At 49.7% G+C, this 25,999-nt stretch overlaps 1 protein-coding gene across 1 annotated transcript in view; it reads left to right on the top strand.

The window, feature by feature from the left end:
- BAZ1A (bromodomain adjacent to zinc finger domain 1A) overlaps positions 1 to 25,999 on the top strand; it is a 758,495-nt gene that overhangs the window by 291,320 nt on the left and 441,176 nt on the right. The window contains exon 9 of the mRNA XM_085627428.1: positions 4,243 to 4,338. Coding sequence (XP_085483554.1) covers positions 4,243 to 4,338 — 96 coding nt within the window. The remainder of the gene's footprint in view (positions 1 to 4,242; positions 4,339 to 25,999) is intronic.

The following is a 25,999-nucleotide window of genomic DNA, read 5'->3' as shown; positions in this document are numbered from 1 at the left end:
CCCCCCAGACCATTCCACTCCGGTCGGGGGCAGACTACAAAACTTTATCCACGCATGGGAGTCCATAACATCGGACAAATGGGTGACCCAAATCATTCGTCAGGGTACTGTCTCGAGCTAACATCTACCCCACCCAATATCCCACCAAGGCACCGCCCAATGTCTCAAGAACATTCCACACTGCTCAAACAGGAGGTACTCTCCCTCCTCCAAAAAACACGCTATAGAGCAGGTCCCCATCAATCAGCAAAATCTAGGGGTTTACTCCCTATATTTCCTAATACCAAAGAAAGACGGGACCCTCAGGCCCATTCTGGACCTCCGGCCTCTAAATGCCTACATACATTCAGACCATTTCCATATGGTCACCCTACAACAAGTCCTCCAGCTCCTCTGTCAGGGAGACTTTCTCACAACCTTGGATCTGAAAGACGCATACTTTCACATTCCAATACACCCCTCTCACAGGAAATACCTCAGGTTCGTGGTGGACGGGCAACATTACCAATTCACGGTTCTCCCCTTCGGGGTCACCACCGCACCACGGGTGTTTACCAAATGCCTAGCGGTAGTAGCAGCACACCTCAGACGTCAACACATTCACGTCTTCCCTTACTTAGACGACTGGCTGATAAAAGCCGCGTCTTACCACCAATGCGTGCAGCATACAAACAGCACCATCCAACTGCTCCACCAGCTAGGCTTCACGGTGGACTACCAAAAGTCCCACCTCATACCATCTCACACAAAGCAATATCTCGGGGCCACTATAGACACCTCCAAAGGTATTGCCTATCCAAACTCAGCCAGAATCACAAGCATTCAAGCCTTACGCAAAACATTCCTTCCCCAACACTCTCTTCCAGCAAGAGTGTTCATGAAGCTCATAGGAATGATGGCGTCTTGCATCTTTATAGTGCCCCATGCAAGACTACACATGCGTCCACTTCAAGAGTGCCTAGCACAACAGTGGAACCAGGCCCAGGGTCAGCTGACGGATCTGGTGTTGGTGGACGGCCGCACACATCACTCTCTGCAGTGGTGGAACACCACAAACCTTTCCAAAGGGCGGCCGTTCCTGGACCCGGTTCCTCAGGTGATTCTAACAGCGGACGCATCGCTCTCCGGCTGGGGAGCGCACCTCCTACACCTCACAATGCAAGGTCTATGGACGCCACAGCAAAAAGTGCTCCACATCAACCATCTGGAGCTCTTGGCGATCTTTCTAGCCCTAAAATCATCGTTCCAAAAACAGATTTCGGGCAAAGCAGTCCTCATTCGCACAGACAACATGACTGCAATGTATTATATCCAAAAACAGGGGGGGACACACTCTCCCCAGCTCTCCCGCTTAGCCCAGAGCATATGGAGATGGGCAATTCCCCAAAACATCTTTCTCCAGGCACAACACGTTCCAGGCGTACAAAACACCATGGCAGATCTGCTCAGCAGACAAACGCAACAACTACACGAATGGGAACTGCATCCACAAGTTCTTCAGCCATTCTTCCAACAGTGGGGGCATCCTCAGATAGACCTCTTCGCCACCCACGAAAACAAAAAATGCCCAAGCTTCGCCGCCAGATACCCACACCCATTGTCCAAGGGCAATGCGATATGGATGAACTGGTCAGGCAGATTTGCATACGCCTTTCCACCTCTCCCACTAATTCCATTAGTGGTCAGGAAGCTACAACAGCACTCCCTCACACTCATTCTGGTAGGTCCGACGTGGGCCAGGCAGCCGTGGTACACCACGCTACTACAACTATCAGTGGTACCACATCAAAAACTGCACCTATCCCCATGCCTCCTAACCCAGAACCATGGAGAAATCAGGCACCCGGACCCAGCCCAGCTCAACCTGGCGATCTGGCTCCTGAAATCCTAGAATTCGGATACCTTAACCTTCCCCCTGATTGCATGAACATCATCATGGAAGCCAGACGTCCTACCACTAGAGCATGTTATGCCGCAAAGTGGAAAAGATTTGTTATTTACTGCCGTAACAATACAATCAACCCTTTACATGCATCCATACAGCACATCATATGCTATCTGCTCCATCTTCACAGGTGTAACCTGGCATATTCATCCATACGCCTACACCTAGCAGCGATCGCTGCTTATCTACAAAACAGATAGCATTTATCACTCTTCAGAGTGCCCGCTATTAAAGCCTTCATGGAAGGCCTTAAACGAGTAATTCCTCCCAGGGCACCACCTTCCCCTGTATGGAATCTAAATTTAGTTCTTACACGACTAATGGGTCCGCCCTTCGAACCAATGCATAAATGCGAGCTACAGTTTCTCACCTGGAAAACAGCTTTTCTCGTAGCTATCACTTCCCTTAGAAGGGTTGGTGAAATACAAGCGTTCACTATACAGGAACCCTTCATACAAATACATCACAGCAAGGTCATACTTCGCACAAATCCGAAGTTCCTGCCCAAGGTCATTTCCCCCTTCCATCTCAATCAATCGGTGGAATTACCTGTCTTCTTCTCGCAACCTCAATCTGTTGCAGAAAGGGCCTTACACACACTCGATGTAAAAAGGCCTTGCTATACTACATACAAAGAACGCAACCCTTCAGGAAGACTAAACAATTGTTCGTCTCCTTCTCTCCACCACATAAAGGCAACCCCATTTCTAAATCAGGGATAGCTAGGTGGATTGTAAAATGCATACAGATTTGCTACCAAAAGGCAAAAAGAACATTATCTGTTCCGCCTAAAGCCCATTCTACAAGAAAGTTAGGGGCTTCTATGGCCTTTCTAGGGAATATACCCTTAGATGACATCTGCAAAGCAGCCACATGGTCTACACCGCACACCTTCACAAAACATTACTGTGTAGATGTGCATTCCAAGCAGCAAGCTAGAGTGGGCCAGGCTGTACTAAAGACACTATTTCAAACCACTGCAACGGATACCGGTGGTCGCCGCTAGGGTTGGGTACTGCTATATAATCTATGCTAAGTGTACAATCTGCAGCTCATATGCCTCGAACGGAATATGCTACTTACCAGTATGCATCTGTTCTTGGCATGTAGAGCTGCAGAGTTGTACACGCCCACCCGCCTCCCCGGCTACCTGTATCCGTTCCAGTACATCTTATTTAGATACTACACACATGGGTTTCTCACTGTGATTACCAAGCTCCATCATTTCCCTGTTGGCGAAAAACAATCTGAGGATGGAGCCGAAGCCCATGCGCAGTACGGACCGAAGGAGGAGTCACCAAACTCGTGACTTCCAAAGACTGTCCAAGAAGAAAAACAAACTGCAAACATCCGGGCCCAACACCAGATGGCGATCTATGCTAAGTGTACAACTCTGCAGCTCTACATGCCAAGAACAGATGCATACTGGTAAGTAGCATATTCCTTTTCTAAAATTGGTGTGGTTCTCCTTTGAGTCGTGCGTCTATTATTAGTCAATGTTGTGCAATAAATATCTTACACTACTGTGTTAGGCCTAAGGCTGCTCGCCCACACTACCACTAATACAGCACTTTGTTTTTACGTTTAGCCCTGTATACTTTTGGGGGAACCCCTGGTCTCTGTGCATGGTATAACCACCTAGTGGCATTCTATATACGGAGCCAGCTTTCAACAGCAGTGATTAGATGGATGTTTAGGTCTGACCTTTTATTCTACACCAATATTATTCTACAGTTCTTTGCTTCCACACCAATCTATGTATATTTCCCATACTACCTTCTAGTAATGCGCCACATTAACGTACAGCATTCCTTCAATACAGACCTTTTGGCATTAGCAATCCCTTGTTTGGGTTTTGTTATGCATACAATTCAGCAAGCTATCCTGGCTGAGAGTTGAAACCCCGAGGCCTGTCCTAGGATGCTTGGTTCCAGTACAGGGAGGAACTGGCCTGGCAGTTTGGGCTGTACTGTTCTCATGAGGCACAGGGTCAAGACTGATTTGCATATGGCTGGATTCAAACTGTAATGGCATGGTGAGCAAAAAAACAATGGTTTAGGCCCAGATCTCTGTATTGTAGTGAATATATGACATTGTTCTGCATTCTATCCATCAATTGTTGTCTTTACAATTCAGCAACAGTTGGCGAAAAATACTCCAGATCAAAATTGTTGAAGGCTTATAACCTTTTGCTTCTTTATCACACCCCCCTCCTCAGAAAGAAGGGAATGGATGCAAAAACTTGCTTCTAACAGACAGTTATTTGATATTATTAACCTTTAATGCTTTAATTGCAGGAAAGGGAAAAACTTCGTGAAGAGAAGCGAAAACATGCAGAGTATGTGAAGTTATGGAGGAAGCCAAGAGAAGACCTGGAATGCGATGACCTCAAGGTTTGTGTGCATGCTTTTATTGGTTGTGGTAGATACAGAGCATGTTGTGGAAGTCTCTAGCGCCGTGGTTCGCGTACCGCCAGGGGTCCAAGGACCACAGGTTACGAAGTCTACTCAGCAGGTCCGTAACTACTTAAAAAATTTAATTTTAACATATTAATAAAATGTATGTAAATGAAGAAGCAAAATTGAAAGTTGAACATTTTCAAATGTTCTGTAAATGTGACAATTTGAAATTGTGGGATAAAAATTAAGTTTGACTGATTTGTGAGAGCAGTGTAAGTGCATCAAACAATATAGTATGGATGATGAGTGGCCTCAAAGTTAGAAATATCCAACAATCCCATTAAAATTTTTTAAATATTTGTTTTTGAATGAAATACATTTTAATTTGTGTATTTGTTTGATTAATGCCGATTTCTGTATTGTATGGGCATTGTTTTGCTATTCAAATCATCGAAAAATGCTTAGGTTGTGGTCCCCAGCTTCCAATAATGACTCATTGAGGATCCCTGCAATATAATAATTCATTTGCAGGGGTCCCTGGGTTCCAGTTTAATGATTAATTGGTGGCAGTCAAAAGGTTGAGAACCACTGCTCTAGAGTTTAGACCTATACAGCTCTGATGGACAGACTGTGGATTGCTGCGCTGCATTGATTGAGGTATTAACTGACTGTTCGAGGCATATGAGCTACAGAATTCACACTGTGCATAGATCGCCATCTGGTGTTAGGCTTGGATGCTTGCACCTTGTTGTCTTGGAAGAAGTCTTTTGTAGTCACGATATAGGTGACTCCTCCCTTGGACGATAGTGCGCATGGGCATCGACTCCATCCTCAGATTGTTTTTTTAACTCCATCAGGTTCAGATGTAACTTCAGCGCTTCGGTACAGTTATCCAACCCTTTTCGATGCGCAAACAATCCCAAATTTGACGGTATTGTTTTCGTTCGCGTGCCGTTCGCCACGTTACTCTATTCCGGTTGTCGACGCGGGCCGCTGGGCCGATCGACGCCTTATGGGCCTACGCCTAATGGAAAGAACTCATTTAAAAAAATGCCCCCAGTGTGGAGCTAAATTCTCACAGAGCGACCAACACAAGGTCTGCAACCTCTCTTTCGCCCGAGCACGAACAGAAAACTTGCCACGCCTGCGCCTCCTTCCAGTCCAAGAAGACTATCCGTGATTGCCGGGCCTGGCGACATTATGGCGCAACAGGCTGCACCGGTGTCAGAAGACATCTTCGATGAAGGCCCAGATGTTCCGGAGGCAGAGGATTGGGAGGATCTGGACGTAGTTTCCGAGGCAGATGACTCCGATGACCACTTCACTCCTGGTCAATGAGTGAGTACAATTGCCCCTGCTCCGACCCTACCTGAAAGAAAAAAGGCTCGGTCAAGACTTTGCATGCAGTCCCTATGCGCGACCAAAACAAAGCTTCAGAAGCCCTGCCCTCGGGCCCAGCTCTGAAAACAAAGGAAAAGCCTTCCGGTGGCTCGGGACCGTGCAAGCCGCATGTCAGTGCCCCACAGACACAATCTGCACTGAAGTCGGGAGCACATCCTGCTTCCGCAGTCTCCAAAAAGGCCTCGGCACTGAACACCTCTGCACCGAAATAACAAAAGGCCTCGGATCCAAAACCCTCGGAACCGAAAGATGTTCAAGGCACATGAGCTGCAGATTACACACTGTGCATAGATCGCCATCTGGTGTTGGGCCCGGATGTTTGCAGTTGTTTTTCCTCTTGGAAAGTCTTTGGAAGTCATGAGGTATGAGACTCCTCCTTAGGATCATACTGCGCATGGGCTTTGGCTCCATCCTCATATTGTGTTTTTCCGCCATCGGGCTCGGATGTGTTCTTCGCGCTCCGTTTCTGAACTGTTTTCAGTTCTTCTGATCGGCGCGCAATCCTTCCCTTTCCGCGTTATTGTTTAGATCGCAATCTCCTCACTCGACGCGACTCATCGTTTGAAGTTTTCGATTCCGGTTGTCGACGAAGGCCTTCGGGCCTACCTGAGCTCCGGTCCTGGCTGATGGAAAGAACTCCATTTAAGAAGTGTCCTCGATGTGGGTCAAAGTTTCCCCACACCAATCTCCATGAGGTGTGCAACCTCTGCCTCTCCCCAGAACACGAGGCACGAGACTGTCCGGCTTGCAAATCCTTCCGGTTGAAAAAGACCATTCGGGACCGTAGGGCGATGAGAACCATGGCACACTCGTCGATTGCAATCCCCGACAACCTCTTCGGAGAAGGCGTCGATGTTCCCGAAGAGCAGCACACCGAAGAGGGCTTCGTCGGCGCCTCTGAAGCAGACGACTCAGATGTCGAGGACATCAGTCCGGCACAGAGGGGCATGAGTACTAACTGTGAGAAGTTGGCCTGATGTATGATGTCACTAGTTCTAGTGTACACCTTGTATCAGTCCAAACAACCCTTATGGTGATTGGTTGTAAAGTCAACCTTATAGACCAGCTATCCTAGTGGTAGCATGGACAAGAGCAGTCTTAGGCTAAACTCTGAATGGCATGTGAAGCCAGCTGTGATACCATATATAATCCCTTGAATACCAAATGAAAGGACACCACAACAGATATATATATATATATATATAAAATAAAGTACCTACGCTCCTTTTCGCGGATGATACCCTCCTAATTTCAAAGTCACCAGCAGGCATCCAAAAGTTGCTCTCTAGTTTCAAGGCCTTTTGTGATACCAAGGGCCTGTCCATAAACATAAGCAAGACCAAATTCCTTGTTCTTAACCCTCCCAGGAAAGTGGCTGTTCCTCCTTCCCTGGACTCTGTTCCCCTTGATAGAGTCAACGAATTTGACTATCTAGGTATCCGTCTGTGTGCCAATATGAGCTGGAAGGCGCACCACCAAAAGGTGTTTTTGGCCCACAAGAGGGTCACAGGGGCCCTGCTCAAGGAACAACGTGCCTCAGCTTTAAAACCTATTGGGGCACTTCTTGATATTTATAGGGCAAGGGTGGTGAGCGCAGCTCTGTATGGTGCGGAATTATGGGGTATACAAAGAGTTGACATTTTGACACACCTCGAAAATAATTTTCATAAAGACCTTATGAGGTTACCCCACAGTACCCCTTCAATTCCTCTCCTGTTAGATGCAGGCACACGCTCAATCAGTGAGCAAGCTAGGCTACGTCCCCTTTTATTATGGGCCAGGATATGGAATGTCCCTGAATTGAGTAGTTATGCAGATGCCCTCAGCGAAATCTTATCCTCATCTGGCTGGTATAAGGTAATCTGGCTTAGGGAGGTTAAGCGACTTCTCTATGACCTGGGTTTAGGAGATGCTTGGGTCAATAGAACAGCACCTTCAAAACAAATGCTCAAGAAGATCTATTGGCTCTGGGTGGATAATGAGGTTGTGTAACCCCAATCATTGTAAATCTGTCGCCCAGTTTTTGTTAGTTAAGGAGATCCCTTTCAGAGAACCTTATTTGGATGCAATCTCCAACCCAGGCGATAGAGCATTATACTTTAAATTCAGGGTGGGTGTTTTTTCCCCTAGGATTTTTTACGTCTACCTGGAAACCTCCATACCAAACTGTCCCTTACTGTCCCTTTTGTAATTTGAGGGTCGAGTCTATAGCTCATCTGTTGTTCGAGTGCCATGCTTATTCTGTGCCTAGGTCGAGATGGCTGAAGCCTTTATGTAGGAGCCTAGGTTCAAGATCACACTTGGAAGCTTTACGCATATTGCACTCTGACGCTCGTCCCTTCTTTGCCTGCTGTTTAGCTAAATTTTTGGGTTGGGCTTGGAGGATAAGAACTGCTAGGAAACAGCTGTTACAGTAATATCTTTTTATAATAATTTTTAGATATCCGACAGTATATGGAATTTAATAATTATTTTATCTTGCAACTGTATTGTACTATGTCTTATTTATTGTGCGTTATTTGTTGTATTGTTGTGCTTTTATGACTAACTGTCGAAATAAAGCTTTTGAACGAATATAAAATAAAGTGTATTTATTCTAGTCAAACCCTCAGCACTCTTTATGAGATTAGAGGTAAGTACAACACAGTCTTATTTAAGCATACATTAAGTCACACAGGTAAGCAATACAGTTAGGCCCTAGGGGCCACGCAAACCATATACTAAAAAAGTGGTAGAAGGACCACTGTCACGGAAATAGGATAGGCCTAGGCCTAGGGAATCGCTGGGGCTACACTACACTAGCAACAGTTAGGAAGTGGGAGGCCCACGGGATTCAGGTGCAGAGTGGAAACACTCACGCGTAATGCGTAAAAGTCGATAGAATTACTAGCAGTTAGAAATTAACAGTTTAAGGACAATTCTGAAGCAGCTAGAGAGTCGAGACTCGGAAACTAGACCCTAGGATAGTCACTACCCTTGTGAGCACCGAAGTACCCAAGTTACCTAGCCCACAGGCTGCGGGTGCATAGGTGTGAACTTGCGTCGGGTTTCGTCGTGCACTTCTATGGATGCCTAAAGGAAAGATGCTGACAGGCAGTCAGTGAAGAGTGTCCGGTGGATCCCAAGGCTGGGATCAAGAAGAGAGGATACCTGCAAGCAGAAGGGACAGAGTCAAGGTCACTAGCCAGTGACCACGTGGAACCAGGAAGGAACCAGGCGATGTCGTGAAGATTGCAGGTGAAGGTGAAGCTTGTCGCTGCAGCCACGGGGACCAGGAAACGTCGGACGACCAGGACCAGGAGGCGAGCTGTCCCACGAAGGCTCTTGCTGTCGGCGGTGTCGAAGTTGAACTAGGACTCACGAAGCCTTGGCAAGCGGAACCCACGAAGAACGGAGGACTTGCTTCTGGTGCAGACCAGGAAGGTCTGGGGTGTTTCTCCTTTACAGGGAAGCGGGAGCCAGTCTGGAGGAGCCAAACCAGCAGTGAAGATTTCAGGATGCGTCTTCACAAAGGCCACTAGCCAACGGGCAAGCAACTGGACAGACGCGGCAAGCAGGAAAATGCAGAAGGGCCCCACGCAGGACTCGTGGAGTGTGGGGGGCTGATCTTCGGTGCAAATGGTGCTTGGGGTTGGGGCTTCTCAATCCCCGGTGCACAACTTCGAGGGTGCCTCAGAAGCTGCGCTGGAAGATACTAGCCACTTTTCCCAGGTAGCCGGTCCCACGTCTCTCGTCGCCTCCACGGATCTCAGCTCGGATGTGGATCAGGGTCGGAGAAGTCTGGAAGTCAAGGCTCTGGTCGGGCTCTGCAGTCGGTCCCTCGTAGAACTTCAGCAAAGCAAAGGGTAGTCTCTTGATGGTGCCTGTTTGCACAGGGTAGCCACTCCTTGGCCACAAGGGAGATTCTTCAGTCTTCTTCTTTCGTCGAATGTCGAAGGTCCAGAGTTTCTGTTCAAGTTGCAGGTTCAGGATAATCTAATCTCCTGGGGCCCAGCTACCACTCTTTGTGAGAAAGTGGCTCTGTATATACTGTTCCCTAATAGGTACAGGGTGTACAGAGTCCACAGTCCCCCAGAGGCTGATAGAGGTCAAAGTGAGGTATGACCTTACTCTCAAAAAGTGGTAGCTTGGTCGAGCAGTAAGGCAGTACCAGAGGACAGTGTAAAGCATTTATTGTACACACTCGGTCAGCAAATGGTTTCACACACTCAATAACTGAACTCTAGGCCAATGATTTGTATATATAAAATATATGCTTGTTTTATTTTTAGAACCACAAAGGGGGTAAAAATATACTTTCTCAGAATGAGAGGTTGAATATAAATACTTTTGTTTCAAGCAATAAATTTGTGTAAACAGTCACAGTTGGTTGCAATAAACAATCCTATTTCCTAAACATACAATGCATTGAGCTCAATGGTAAATTCAGGTTATTTGTGATAAATTACTTTTTAGATTACTTTTGGAATTCCAGGTCTGGATCCTAGAACCAGCCTGGGGTCAGTATTCAGAATCAAGTGATGAAAGTCGACTTAATAACTGTAATGATTTTTAAATAATATTTAGCTATTTCAAAAGTTAGCACTTAGAAAATATTTCACAGAAAACATTCAATGGATCTCTATGGCAAGAAATTCAAATTGCAGGTAGAGTACTTTATCGTTACTTTAGTAATCCAGGACTGGGTGCCTAGACCCAGGACTGGGGTCCTTATCAAAAGCAGGTAAGTAATCTCGTTTGCAGAAATGGTACGATTTTAAAAGAATATTTCAAATTTGCAAAAGTAGACACTTAGAAGAAATTTCACAGAAAAGCAGACAATGGTTTCCTATGGGAGAAAAATGAGTTAGAAGTAAGTATAGTTGTGAACACTTTTCAGAGTCAGGGCTGGGCACCAAGATCCAGCACTGGGAGCTCACCTAAGAGCAGGTGAGTAAATTCGTTTTTGTCACTTGGCTGATTTTTAGTGAATATTTGCAGTTTTGAAAAGTTCACACTTAGAAGATTTTTCAAGAAAAAGCCAGTCAATGTTACCCTATGAGGAAAATGAAGTTAGCGGTTTAAGGGTAAGTACTCGACTGGCAGAGTTGAAATTCCGGGCATAGACTCAGGGGTCCCCCAGTGTCAGGTAGGTACAGTTGGTTCACCCTCAGCGGTTTCAGGACGGCCGGGTGCAGAGTGAGTTAGGCCCAATGTTATCCTATGAGGGATAGGGGGGCCTTGGTTGATGGCGGCTGTCTGGCAAGCCACGCGTCTGTGGGAGCTGGGCTCCTGGTCACTTACTCAGGGCAAGTGGGGAAGTAAGTTAGTGTAGAGAGTGCACTGCCAGGGCCACTCGGGCGGCTGGGTGCAGGGTGCTTTTGAGCCTTCGGGCGCTCAATGGAAGTCAATGGGAATGTTCCGGTTTGGAAAAAGGCTGCAGGCTCGGGGACGAGGATGTTTCCGGTGCCACCACCACTTCGAGGGGTAAGTTGGGTAGTTGTAGGTTAGGTGGGTACCCCGGGATTGGGCACAGGGGGCCGCAGGGCGCCGGGTGCAGGGGTGCCTTTTGACGTCGGGAATCTTACCCTCTGGTTGATCGCGGCTGGGGTGGCACTCGGTTCTGAGGCTGCAGGCTTCGTCCAGGATGTCGAGGGGGGTCCTTGGGTGCCGGACTCGGGGTCACAGTCGCCGTGGGGTCGTCCTCAGGGTCTTTGTCCACTCCGGCACTGGCCAGGCTTGGCTGGTGCAGAGTGTGTTGGGTCCGCGGTTCCGGGCTGCTGCCAGGAGTTAGGAATAGGTTTCTCGAGTAGAGCCTCTACTCATGGGAGTCCCAGGGAATCAGAGGTCAAAGGTAGCCAGGTCCTCCGGGGTTTTTGAGGTTGCTGGCCACAAGAGATGCCGCGCTGGAGCAGGAGCAGGTTCGAGGGTCGACAGGCCGGTAGGGCTGGGGCCAAAGCAGTTGGTGTCTTCCTCTTTTTAGCAGCTGCAGGGCAGGTCTTTTTTCTTCTTGCTCTTCTTGTAGGTTTCTATCTGGAATCTGGGGAAGGAAGGTTCAGGGGGCCCCTAAATACTAGATTTAGGGGCGTTACAGGTAGGTGAAGGCCAGGGACCAATGGGTCCTTGTCCTGGGGTGGGTACACCCCCTATCCTGCCTCTCTCCTGTGGGAGGAGGGCAGTAGCCTAATCCTGATAGGGTAGGGCCTCCCATCTTCAAGATGGCGAGAGCCCGGAGATGTGCTTCACCTCGCCTCCCCCACCTGAGGGGTGGGGTGGGCAGGCTGGCACATCCCCTGTCCTTGTATGGGGTTTCCGGCCAAGCTTCCTGCCAGAGTGGGGGGTTGCAGTGGCCTGGGGAAACTCCAACTGGCGGCATGCCTTTGAAGCTTCCCTTTGCTCATCCTGGGGGAGGAGATTTCTCACCTCACCCAGGATGTGCATTGTTGCAGGCCCGGGAGAGCAGGGGCTCTCCCACCCAGGGGTCCAGCAACGTGTCTGCTGTGTGGCAGCCTGGGCAGCCTCAGAGCAGACGTGGATTGTAGGTTAGCTGTAAGGGGGCATCTCGAAGATGCCCTCTGGGGTGCTTAGTACATTAAATCCCACACTGGCATCAGTGTGGGTTTAATGTGCTGAGAAGTTTGATACCAAACTTCCCAGTCTTCAGTGTTGCCCTTATGGTGCTGTGGAGTTCGTGTTTGACGAGCTCTCAGCACCATGTACTTGTAAAAGGCAGCACTGTACTTACAGTGCCCAGGAATGGACCTGGGTACTGTAGGGGCACAGGGCTCCTGCTCCTGTGCCCACACCATAGGCATAAGGCACCCAGCCAGAGGGGTGGCTGACATATGCCTTGGCAGTATAGGTAATGGGCATGGCACACAGAGATGTGTGCCATGTCGACTCTTTGTTTTGTCCTGCACCCAGACACTCAGCCTGCAAAGGCAGTGTGTGTGTGTAAGGGTACAGGGCCTCTAAGGGTGGCACAATGAGTGCTGCAGCCCTTAGAGGCCTTCCCTGGTCACAAGGCCCTGGGTACCTAGGGTACCATTTACCAGGGGCTGACATGTGGCCAGGGTTTGCCAATTGGGAGTTTTGTGTGTTTTAAGGAAGGAACATAGGCCCTGGGCACCTGATTGGCAGGAGCCCAGGGCACAACAAGGGAAAGTGCATCAGCTATTAGGCAAAAAAAAAGGGGGGGTTACTGCAACAGAAACCCACTTTCTCACACTCTTATACTAATCTGGGGGGCTGGGTTACCTGCTAGGTCACGCCTTATGGGTGGGACCTGGGAGGGGGGTGGTTACACCCCCTTCCCTTTGTCCAGTTTCGCGCCAGGACTCGGGCTGGTGTGCCCCAGCACCAGTTTGAACTGGACTATGCATGGGACACCTTGTGTGCCCGAGGCATGTCTCATTCCTTTCAGCCCTTCCTGCCCCAATACACTAAAGTCTGTCTGGGGAGGTGCTAGCACCTCCCCAAGCAGGAAACCTATTGTCCAAGCCTCCCTTGCCGGGATCACTCCCAGCAGCAGGAGGTCAGACTTGTGTCTGTGGCAGCAGCATCCATTTTGTGATGCTGAGGCTTTGGTTAGAGTTAAAAAGCAAAGTAGGATTTTAACATGTCTCTCCCTCTAGAAGGGAGGAATAATATCCTCATCACCAGAAATGGTTTGGGGGTATTATTCCAAAGTGTTAGACACCTTACACGACATGTTTTGATACAGCCAAACCATAGTTACCATAACCGTTTAAGATTATAAGGCACTTTAAGAGTATATGGTAGGCTATATCATAGAACAGCTATAAGGACATGGTTCCGAAAGCTGCAGACAAGCTCAGCTCATGCTAGAGCACCATCTCACATGTTACCAAGCACTGTGCCTCCAGGATTGTTAAGGCCTGCCATAGGAGTGACTGATAGGTACACATGTGTCTATATATAAGGGTAGATATAGGCATACTATATCTAAGCAAGGGGTGATTACACGACCTTGCCCCAGCTGAGTGATCAGCCAGTTGTGTCTGATTGGAAGGCCAGACCAGGGGTGGCATAATACATGCTGCAGCCCCTGGGAGGCCTAGGGTACACCTATGCCCTGGGTACCTAGGGTACACTGTACAGGGTCCAATAAGGTGATCCTTACCAATTGGGAATGTACCTAGGGTACATGGAGTCCATTTTAAAGAGAGAGCAGACAGCCTGAGACCCTGAATGGCAGGATCTCAGGCCAAGTAAGTCGAAAAACCAGCTAGACACTAGGCAAAAAGTTGGGGGTAACCATAGTCAGATATCCACCTTCCTACACTAACATCGATCCCCACCCCACACCCTCGACGGCATCGAAAAAGGCTAAGGTCACGCGTTCGCCCTCGTGCCTAGGCATGACCAAAGACACTGCTTCACATACCTCGCTTTCGGGCCCGGTTAAGAAGCCCATCAAGCCTTCAGGCAGCTTGGGCTCGAGCCAGCCTGCTGTCGGTGCCGAGAAACACTCCTCTGCACCGGCACCGAAAAAGATGGCCGTCTCCTCCTCCGCGCCGAGCTCCACACCGAAGCACTCTGCGCCGAAGACAAGCACTAGCTCCTCGGTACCGACACTATCCTTGGAACAAAGCAAAAAATCCAAAGCCAAAAATCATCTCGGAACCGAGGAAACAACCGGACATTTCGAAGCCACACAGTTCAAAACAACAAACCGATGCCGACTCAAAGACTAAAAAAAACCTAAGGCTTCGGCGCCGGCGGATCGGCCCCTCACAGAGGAACTATTTTGGCCCGATCCACTACAAAAAACACTTGTAAAAGACCCTAAAACTGGACATTTGATGCTCAGCATCAAAAAGAGACCGCTGGACAAGCCTGCCCCAGCTCCACCTCCAAAGAGAAGAGACTTTGCTACCTCCCCTTTGAGAATACCTTCACCTCCTCCTCCCCCTCCTCCTTCTCCTCCCCCTCCTCCTTCTCCTTCCCCTCCTCCTTCTCCTCCCCCCTCCTCCTTCTCCTCCCCCCTCCTCCTTCTCCTCCCCCTCCTCCCCACCTTCTTCTCCTCCCCACCTCATCATTCCCCCACACCCTCTCAGGATGAGGTTGATGACGATGTCTATGACGAAACAGGGGATGGGCCCCATGACCAGCCCACAGGGGACCCCACTCCTACAGGCTACCCAGATCCATGGTACGACTACAACATCCCAGGCGTCCCTAACGGCCTGCAGGATGACCTTTACCCTTCAAGACCGTCCCCCCTCCCCCAGAAGACACTATGGGGTTTAACCAACTGCTCCATAGGGCTGCACACTACCACGGAGTTGATCTCCATACAGACCCCGTGGAGGAGGACTTCTTCCTAGATACCTTTGACACAGCACACAGGGCCACTTCCATTCTGCCCATGCTTAAAGGGGTTATCAAGCACGCGCCGGAGATCTTTAAAGACCCGGTCAGGCCCAGGGTCATCAACCCTCGCATCGACAAGAAGTATAAGGCCGCCCCTACAGACCCCACCTACATCAGAGGGCCCGTACCACTAGACTCCCTAGTAGTGTCCACTGCAAGGAAGCGTGCAACCTCCCAGGCATCAGGCGAGGCACCACCGCCTGATAAGGAGTCCAAACTCCTAAACGCCTCTGGCAAGCGAACTGCATCCCAGGCTGCCAACATATGGCGCATTGCAAACACCCAAGCGCTTTTGGCAAGATATGACCGGGCACATTATGATGAGCTGGAAGCCATAATGCAACACCTCCCTGACGATTACAAGAATTGAGCCAACGAGCTAATCCAGGAGGGTAAAACCATCACCAACACCTCCATTCGCTGCGCCCTCGATGTATCTGACACCGCCTCTAGGGCAATTAACGCCAGCGTCGTCCTCCGTAGGCATGCCTGGCTACTAATTTCCTGTTTCAAACCCGAGGTGCAGGCTTCCATCCTCAACCACCTCTTTGATCAGGAACATCTGTTTGGCCCAAACGTTGACATTGCCCTTGAAAAAATGAAAAAGGACACCGATATGGCGAAGTCTCTGGGAGCCTTACAGTCGCACCCTCCCAGGCGCTCCTTTCGCCGCTCTTCCTTTCGAAACCCCTCCAGATGCTACTCCAACAGCGCCTCCACTTCCTATAAAGCCCCTACCCAATCCACCTTCACTAGGGGTTACCAGAGAGGCGGCTACATGGGTAACAACAAAGGCAGAGGCAAAACTAACACCTCCCGCTCTGCCTCCACCCCTACACAATGACTTCCCTCCACTCCCCCCAGACCATCCCACTCCGGTCGGGGGCAATCTCCACAATTTCCTTCCTGTCTGGACTACTATCACCTCAGACAAATGGGTAACACAGATAATTCGGTCAGGCTATTGCCTCGCACTAACATCTACCCCCCCAAACATTCCACCCAAACAACGCCCAATGTCACAGGAACTTTTGTCACTTCTAAAGCAGGAGGTAATCTCCCTCCTACAAAAGAGTGTGATAGAACTAGGTCCTACCCACCAACAAAATATGGGAGTTTACTCCCTATATTTTCTCATACCAAAAAGAGACGACACTCTAAGGCCCATCCTAGACCTCAGTCCCCTAATTCACTATATACACTCAGACCATTTTCACGTGGTCACACTCCAGCAGGTACTTCCCCTGCTCTCCCAAAACAACTTCCTTGCCACCCTAGACCTCAAGGACGCTTATTTCCACATTCCTGTTCACAAGGCTAACAGGAAGTTTCTCAGATTTGTAGTGGACTGTCAACACTATCAATTCGAAGTACGCCCCTTCAGAGTCACCACAGCACCACGGGTGTTTACCAAGTGCCTAGCGGTAGTGGCAGCTCACCTGCGAAGACGACACATCCATGTCTTCCCATACCTAGACGACTGGCTCATAAAAGCCAACTCATACAACCAGTGTGTACAACACACTCACGCCACTATCCAACTACTTCACCAACTGGGCTTCAAAGTAAACCATACCAAGTCCCAACGGCAACCGTCCCATGTAAAACAATACCTCTGTGCCACCATAGACACCTCAAAAGCGCTAGCCTATTCCAGTTCTGCCAGGATAGCAAGCATTCAGGCTCCAGGCGCCAAATTTCAACCGGAGCACACTCTTCCAGCTCGAGTGTTCATGCAACTAATAGGGATGATGGCCTCTTGCATATTCATAGTACCTCACGCAAGACTCCAGATGCGTCCTCTCCAAGAGTGCTTAGTGTGCCAATGGAACCAGGCCCAGGGTCAATTGACAGATCTAGTGTTGGTAGACGGTCGTGCCCATTGCTCTCTGCAGTGGTGAACCACCAAAAACCTGTCCAAAGGGCGACCGTTCCTGGACCCGGTTCCTCAGATAGTACTGACAGCAGACGCATCGCTCCCCGGCTGGGGACCCACGTAGGGCAGGTGGACACCTCAACAAGTTACTCCACATCAACCATCTAGAGTTACTAGCCATAAAGGCCTTTCAAACCCACGTCTCAGGCAAGGCCGTCCCAGTCCTCACGGACAACATGACAGCCATGTACTATATACAAAAACAAGGCAGCACACACTCTCCGCAGCGCTCTGTTAGCACTGAGCATATGGAGATGGGCCATACCCCCAAAAATCTTTCTCCTAGCCCAACATGTCCCAGGAGTCCAGAAAACTATGGCTGATCTGCTGAGCAGACAAACACAACAGATCCATGAGTGGGAACTCCATTCACAAGTTCTTCACCCGTACTTTCAAATGTGGGGCCATCCACAAATGGACCTCTTCGCCACACACAAACGCCAAATGCCCAAGCTACGCCGCCAGGTATCCACACCCATTGTCCAAAGGTAATGCGATATGGATGAACTGGTCAGGCAGATTTGCGTACGCCTTTCCGCCTCTCCCACTCATTCCATTAGTGGTGCGCAAACTACAGCAACACTCCCTCACTCTCATCCTAGTAGCTCCAACTTGGGCCAGACAACCGTGGTACACCACACTGCTGGAACTATCTGTAGTACTGCACCAAAAGTTACACCTCTCTCCATGCCTCTTAACCCAGAACCATGGAGAGATCAGGCACCCAGACCCAGCACAGCTCAACCTTGCGATCTTGCTCCTGAAATCCTAGAATTCAGTTATCTTAATCTTCTCCCCTGACTGCATGAAAGTCATTAGAGAAGCTAGACCTACCACTAGAGCTTGCTACGCAGCCAAGTGGAAACGTTTTGTGGTCTATTGTCACAACAATAACTTCAATCCCCTAGATGTGTCCATTCAACACATCATAGGCTATTTATTACACCTGCAAAGATGCAACCTAGCCTACACGTCTATTAGACTGCACCTTGCGGCCATAGCTGCTTATCTGCAAAACAGGCAACATCTCTCACTCTTTCGAGTACCTGCCATAAAAGCCTTCATGGAAGGCCTCAAGAGAATAATTACCCCCAGAGTGCCACCCTCACCTGTGTGGAACCTAAACATCGTTCTCACAAGACTAATGGGTCCTCCCTTTGAACCTCTACACAAATGTGAACATCAATTCCTAACATGGAAAACTGCATTTCTTGTAGCCATTACTTCCCTCAGAAGGGTCAGTGAGATACAAGCACTCACCATTCAAGAACCCTTTCTGCAAATGCACCATAACAAGGTTGTTCTCCGCACTAATCCAAAATTCCTCCTTAGTCATTTCTCCCTTTCACCTAAACCAATCTGTGGAACTGCCCGTATTTTTCTCGCAGCCACAGACCATTGCAGAAAGAGCTTTACACACACTAGATGTCAAACGAGCCATACTCTACTACATCGAGAGGACACAACCCTTTCGTAAGACCAAACAACTGTTCGTGTCTTTCTCACCACCACACAAAGGCAAAGACTACATTGACGATCCGGGACAGCAGCGCACCGAAGAGGACCTAGTCAGTGCTTCCGAAGCCGACGACTCGGATGTGGAGGACATCACTCCGGCGCAGAGGGTTGTGAGTAATATACCCCCCCACACCCGCGCCGACACCCAAAATGGCTTCGGTCACGCCTTCGCCTCCGGGCCTAGGCAAGACCAGAGACACTGCTTCACACACTTCACCTTCAGGCCCAGTGAAGAAGCCAAATAAGCCTTCCGGCGGCTCGGGCTCGAGCCAGCCTGCCAGCGGTGCCGAGAAACGCACTTCGGCACCGAAAAAGAAACCGGCCTCTACCTTGACACCGAGCTCCGCACCGAAGTCCTCGGGGTCGAAACCCAGCGCTTCCGTACCGATGCCATCTTCGGTTCCGACCAAACCCCATAAGGCCCTCGGCACCGACACTTCCATGCCGAAGCCCACCTCGGAGCCGACCAAGAAATCTGAGGTTCCCAAGCCCAGTGCTAAGCAAACTGGCACGGACAAGCCTAAAAAGTCATCGGCCCGAAGACTTCGGCGCCGACGGACCAGCCATTGTCACAGGAACTATTTACACCGGATCCCTTACAAAAAACTCACCAAGGATCCAAAAACTGGACATTTGGTACTCTTCCAAAAAGAGACATTTGGACAAACCAGCTCCACCTCCAAAGAGGAAGGACTCTGCTACCTCCCCTTTCAGAATACCTTCCCCGCCTCCTCCACCTTCTCCACCTCCGCCCCTCCACCTTCTCCACCCCCACCTCATCGCTCTCCAACCCTGTCTCCAGATGATGATGATCAGGGGGACCCATATCACGATCCAGGGGATGTGCCCCAAGACCCCACCCCTACAGGATCCCCAGACCCATGGGACAACTACAATAATCTAGACATTCCAGACGTTCCACAAGATGACCTTTACCCTTCCAAGCCATCTCCACCGGAAGACTCATTAGGTTTCCACCACCTACTTCAATTATCACGGGGTAGAGTTACACTCTGACCCAGTGGAGGAGGATTTCCTCCTCGACATTTTTGATACCGCACATAGGTCTACCTCCATACTACCTATGCTCAAGGGGGTGGTAAAACATGCGCCAGAGGTTTTTAAGGACCCAGTCAGGGCCAGGGTCATTAACCCACGCATAGAGAAAGTACAAAGCTGCCCCCACAGATCCTGCCTATATCAAAGGGCCAGCGCCACTGGATTCCCTAGTGGTCTCCACTGCACGAAAAAGGTCAAATTCCCAGGTGTCATGCGAAGCACCACCACCTGACAGAGTCAAAGCTACTGGACGCGTCAGGAAAGCGCACTGCGTCAAAGGCAGCCAATATATGGTGTATCGCCAACACCCAAGCGCTATTGGCCAGATACGATGGGGCACATTATGATGAATTAGAAACCATAATGCACCACCTCCCTGAAAGATACAAAACTAGGGCCAATGAATTAATTCAAGAGGGTAAGACAATGACTAACACCTCTATACGCTGTGCCTTAGTAGCTCCAACATGGGTCAGACAACCGTGGTACACCACGCTGCTGGAACTCTCGGTAGTACCACACCAAAAGCTACACCTCTCACCATGCCTCCTAACCCAGAACCATGGAGAGATCAGGCACCCGGACCCAGCTCAGCTCAACCTTGCGATCTGGCTCCTGAAATCCTAGAATTCGGATATCTAAACCTTCCTCCTGACTGTATGAACGTCATCAGAGAAGCTAGACGCCCTACCACTAGAGCCTGCTACGCTGCCAAGTTGAAAAGATTTATTGTTTATTGCCATAACACAATCCATCCTCTAGACGTGTCTATACAGCACATCATATGCTACTTACTCCACCTACAAAAGTATCATCTAGCATATACCTCCATTCGGCTACACCTCGCAGCAATTGCAGCTTACCTACAAAACAGGCAGCACCTATCACTTTTCAGAGTACCTGTCATTAAATCCTTCATGCAAGGCCTAAAAAGGATAATTTCCCCCCCAGAGTACCACCCTCACCTGTGTGGAACTTAAATATCGTTCTCACAAGGCTAATGGGGCCGCCCTTCGAACCTTTGCATAAATGCGAACTGCAATTTCTCGCAATGAAAACAGCTTTTCTTGTAGCCATCACTTCCCTTAGAAGGATCAGTGAGATACAAGCACTTACCATACAAGAACCTTTTCTTCAAATGCACCAGAACAAGGTTGTTCTCCGTACCAACCCAAAATTCCTACCTAAAGTCATTTCCCCTTTTCACCTAAACCAATCCGTAGAATTACCGGTATTTTTCTCGCAACCTCAAACGGTTTCAGAAAGGGCTCTACACATGCTAGATGTCAAACGAGCCTTACTTTACTATATTCAAAGAACACAACCTTTCAGAAAGACCAAACAACTGTTTGTCTATTTCTCTCCACCACACAAGTGCAACCCCATCTCAAAATCAGGGATAGCTAGGTGGATTGTACAATTCATCCAGATTTGCTACCACAAAGGAAAACGAACGCTATCCGTTACCCCTAAAGCCCATTCTACACGAAAGATAGGGGCTTCTATGGCTTTTCTAGGGAACATCCCATTAGATGATATCGGCAAAGCAGCTACATGGTCAACACCGCACACTTTCACTAAACACTACTGTGTAGATGTGCAAACCAAGCAACAAGCTAGTGGGTGCCAGGCTGTACTAAAAACACTATTTCAAACAACTGCAACAGATACCGGTGGTCGCCGCTAAGGTTGGGAACTGCTGTATAGTCTCTGCAAAAGTGTGTAATCTGCAGCTCTACATGCCAAGAACAGATGCATACTGGTAAGTAGCATATTCCTTCAAACAACTGCAACAGATACTGGTGGTCGCCGCTAAGAACGAGTACTGCTATATAATCTATGCACATTGTGTAATCTGCAGCTCATATGCCTCGAACGGAATATGCTACTCACCAGTATGCATCTGTTCTTGGCATGTAGAGCTGCAGATCCACAGACGGCCACCCGCCTCCCCGGCTACCTTTATCTGTTCCAGTTTATCTTATTTAGATACAGCACACATGGGCATCTTCACTGCTTATTACTACGCTCCATCATTTCCCTGCTGGCAAAAAACAATCTGAGGATGGAGCCAAAGCCCATGCGCAGTATGATCCAAAGGAGGAGTCACATACCACGTGACTGTGAGAAAGTGGCTCTGTATATACTGTTCCCAAATAGGTACAGGGTGTACAGAGTCCACAGTCCCCAGAGGTTTGGCAGAGGCTAAAGTTAGATATAACCTTACTCTCTAAAGTGGTAGCTTGGTCGAGCAGTAAGGCAGTATCAGAGGACAGTGTAAAGCATTTGTTGCACACACTCAGCCAGTAAATGGTCTCACACACTCAATAACTGAACTCTAGGCCAATGGTTTATATATATAAAAAATATATTCTTGTTTTATTTTAGAACCAACAATAGGCATTAAAATATACTTTCTCAGGATGAGATGCTTTATATAAATACTTTTGCTGTATGCAATTGACTTTTGTAGAAAGTTACAAGTGATTGCAATAGGCAACACAATTCTAAACACATGAATGCATTGAGTACAATGGAAGTTTCAAGTTATTTGCCACAGATTACTTTTAGGTTTACTTGTGGAATTCGAGGACTGGATCCTAGATTCAGTCCTGGGTCAGTGCTTGGAATCAAGTGATAAAAGTCGACTTAATTACTGTGATGATCTTTAGACAATATTTTGCTTTTTTTAAAGTTGACTGAAAATATTTCATAGAAAACAGTCAATGGCAGAAAATTCAAGTTGCAGGTATAGTATGTTCTCGTCACTTTTTTAATCCAGTACTGGATGCCTAGACTCAGTACTGGGACCTTTATCCAAAACAGGTAAGTTATTATGTGTTTGAGGCATATGAGCTGCAGATTACACACTTGTGCATAGATTGCCATCTGGTGTTGGGCCCGGATGTTTGCAGTTGTTTTTCCTCTTGGAAAGTCTTTGGAAGTCACGAGGTCGGTGACTCCTTCTTTGGATCGTATTGTGCATGGGCTTCGGCTCCATCCTCAGATAGTTTTTTCCGCCATCGGGCTCGGATGTAATCTTCGCGCTCCGGTTCCGAACAGCTTCCAGTTCGACGATCGATGCGCAATCCTCACCCCAACTCGCGGTATTGTTTTTGATCGCGATCTCCCCACTCGACGCGCCTCTCATCGGCAAAAACCTTCGATTCCGGTCGTCGACTAAGGCCTTCGGGCCTACCGAAGCTCCGGTCCTGGCTAATGGAAAGGACTCCCTTCAAGAAGTGCCCTCGATGTGGGTCCAAGTCCCCCCACACCGATCTCCACGAAGTATGCAATCTCTGCCTCTCCCCTGAAGACGAGGCTCGAGATTGTCCGTCGTGTAAGTCCTTCCGGTCCAAGAAAACCATTCGAAACCGAAGGGCCAGAAGAACCATGGCACACTCGTCGACGGCGATTCCGGACGACATCTTCGGGGAAGGCGTCGACGCTTCAGAAGAACACCACACCGACGAGGGACTCGTCAGCGCCTCCGAAGCCAATGATTCAGATGTGGAGGACATCACTCTGGCACAAAGGGTCGTAAGTACTAAACTACTCTCCCCCCCCCCCCCCCCCCCCAACCCCCACCCCCCATAACCCACCCCACACCCTCGCCGGCACCGAAAAGGCTTCGGTCACGCCTTCGCCTCCGGGCCTAAGCAAGACCAAAGACACTGCTTCGCACACCGCACCTTCGGGCCCGGTAAAGAAGCAGATTAAGCCTTCCAGCGGCTCGGGCTCGAGCCAGCCCACCATCGGTGCCGATAAACACTCTTCGACACCGAAAAAGAAAATGGCCTCCGCTTCGACACCGAGCCCTGCACCGAAACACTCGGTGTCGAGAACCAGCTCCAGCTCCTCGGTGCCGACACGATCTTCGGCACCGACAAAAACATACAAGGCCACTGGCACCGACACTTCGAAGCCGAAATTCTCCTTGGCGCCGACCAAACAATCAGACTTTTCCAAGCAACGACCCAGCGCTGTAAGTGTGGGTTTCTGCTGCAGTAACCCCCCCCCCCCCTTTTTTGCCTAATTGCTGATGCACTTTTCCTTGTTGTGCCCTGAGCTCCTGCCAATCAGGTGCCCAGGGCCTGTGTTCCTTCCCTAAAAACTGCCTACAGCCAAAACCCAAATTGGCAAACCCTGGCCACATATCAGCCCCTGGTAAATGGTACCCTAGGTACACAGGGCCTTGTGACCAGGGAAGGCCTCTAAGGGCTGCAGCACTCATTGTTCCAACCTTAGAGGCCCTGTACCCTAACACACACAAACACACACACTGCTCTTGCAGGCTGAGTGTCTGGATACAAGACAAAAAAGAGACTCGACATGGCACTCATCCCTGTGTGCCATGTCCACAACCTACACTGCCCTGGCATACATCAGCCACCCCTCTAGCTGCGTGCCCTATGCCAGTGGTGTGGGCACAGAGGCAGGAGCCCTGTGCCCCTACAGTACCCAGGTACATTCCTGGGTCCTGTAAGTGCAGTGCTGCCATCTAAGAGTATATGGTGCTGGGAGCTTGTCAAACACGAACTCCACAGCACCATAATGGCAGCACTGAAGACTGAGGTTTGGTATCAAACTGCTCAGCACATTAAATCCACACTGATGCCAGTGTGGGATTTAATGTACCAAGCACCACAGAGGGCATCTTAGAGAGGCCCCCTGAAACCTAAACCTGCAATCCACGTCTGTTCTGAGGCTGCCTCGGCTGCCACACAGACATGTTGCTGGACCCCTGGGTAGGAGAGCCACTGCTCTCCTGGGTCTGCAACAATGCACATCCTGTGCGAGGTGCTAAATGTACTCCCCAGGATAGGCAGGGGGAAGCTTCAAAGGCATGCAGCCCCTGTGAGCTTCCCCAGGCCACTGCAACCCCCCCCCACACTGGCGGGAAGCTTGGCCGGAAACCCCAATTAAGGACTGGGGATGTGCCATCCTGCCAACCCCACCCCTCAGGTGGGGGAGGCGAGGTGAAGCACATCTCTGGGCTCTCGCCATCTTGAAGATGGGAATCCCTGCCCAATCAGAACTAGGCTCCTGCCCCCCTCCCACAGGAGAGAAGCAGGATAGGGGGTGTACCCACCCCAGGACAGGGACCCATTGGCCCCTGCCCTTCACCTACCTGTAACGCCCCTAAATCTAGTATTTAGGGGCACCCTGAACCTTCCTTCCCCAGATTCCAACATACAAAGAGCACGAAGAAAGAAGACATGCCCTGCAGCTGCTAAGAAGAGGAAGACACCAACTGCTTTGGCCCCAGCCCTACCGGCCTGTCGACCTTCGAACTTGCTCCTGCTCCAACCCGGCATCTCTTGTGGCCAGCAACCTCACAAACCCCGGAGGACGTGGCTACCTTTTGGCTCTAAGCCCCTGGGACTCCCATGAGTAGAGGCTCTACTCAAAGCCTACTTCTAATCCCTGGCAGCCGCCCGGAACCGCGAACCCAGCGCACTCTCCACCAGCTAAGCCTGGCCAGTGCCGGAGTGAACAAAGACCACGAGCGCGACCCCACGGCGACTGTGACCCCCGAGTCCGGCACCGAAGGACCTCCCTCGACACTCCTGAAGAAGCCTGCAGCCTCAGAACAAGGTGCCCCCCAACCGCGATCAACAGAGGGTAAGATTTCCCGACACCAAAAGGCACCCCTGCACGCGGCGCCCCACGGCCCCCTGTGCCGAATCCCGGGGTACCTACCTATCCTCCAACTACCCAACTTACCTCTCGAAGTGGTGGTGTCACCTGAAGAATCCTCGTCCCTGAGCTTGCAGTCTTTTTCTAAACCGGAGATTTCCCATTGCAACCAATTGAGCGCCCGAAGGCTCAAAAGCACTCTGCACCCAGCCGCCCAAGTGGCCCTGGCAGTGCAACCTCTACACCTACCTACTTCCCTACTTGCCATAAGTAAGTGACCAGGAGCCCAGCTCCCACAGCTGAGTGGCTTGCTAGTCAGCAGCCACCAACCAAGGCCCCCCCTATCCCTCATAGGATAACATTGGGCCTAACTCTCTGCACCCGGCCGCCCTAGAGTCGCTGAGGGTGAACCAACTGTACCTACCTGACCCTGGGGGACCCCTGAGTCCATGCCCAGAACCTCAACTCTGCCAGTCGAGTACTTACCTTTAAACCGATAACTCAATGTTCGAGGCATATGAGCTGCAGATTATACACTGTGCATAGATCGCCATCTGGTGTTGGGCCCGGATGTTTGCAGTTTGTTTTTCTTCTTGGACAATCTTTGGAAGTCACGGGTTCGGTGACTCCTCCTTCGGTCCGTACTGCGCATGGGCTTCGGCTCCATCCTCAGATTGTTTTTTTCCGCCATCGGGCTCGGATGTAATACTTCGTGCTCCGGCTTCG

This window comes from Triturus cristatus, chromosome 9 (assembly GCF_964204655.1).
Source record: "Triturus cristatus chromosome 9, aTriCri1.1, whole genome shotgun sequence".
NCBI lineage: Eukaryota > Metazoa > Chordata > Amphibia > Caudata > Salamandridae > Triturus > Triturus cristatus.
This window is presented reverse-complemented; position numbering and strand designations above follow the sequence as displayed.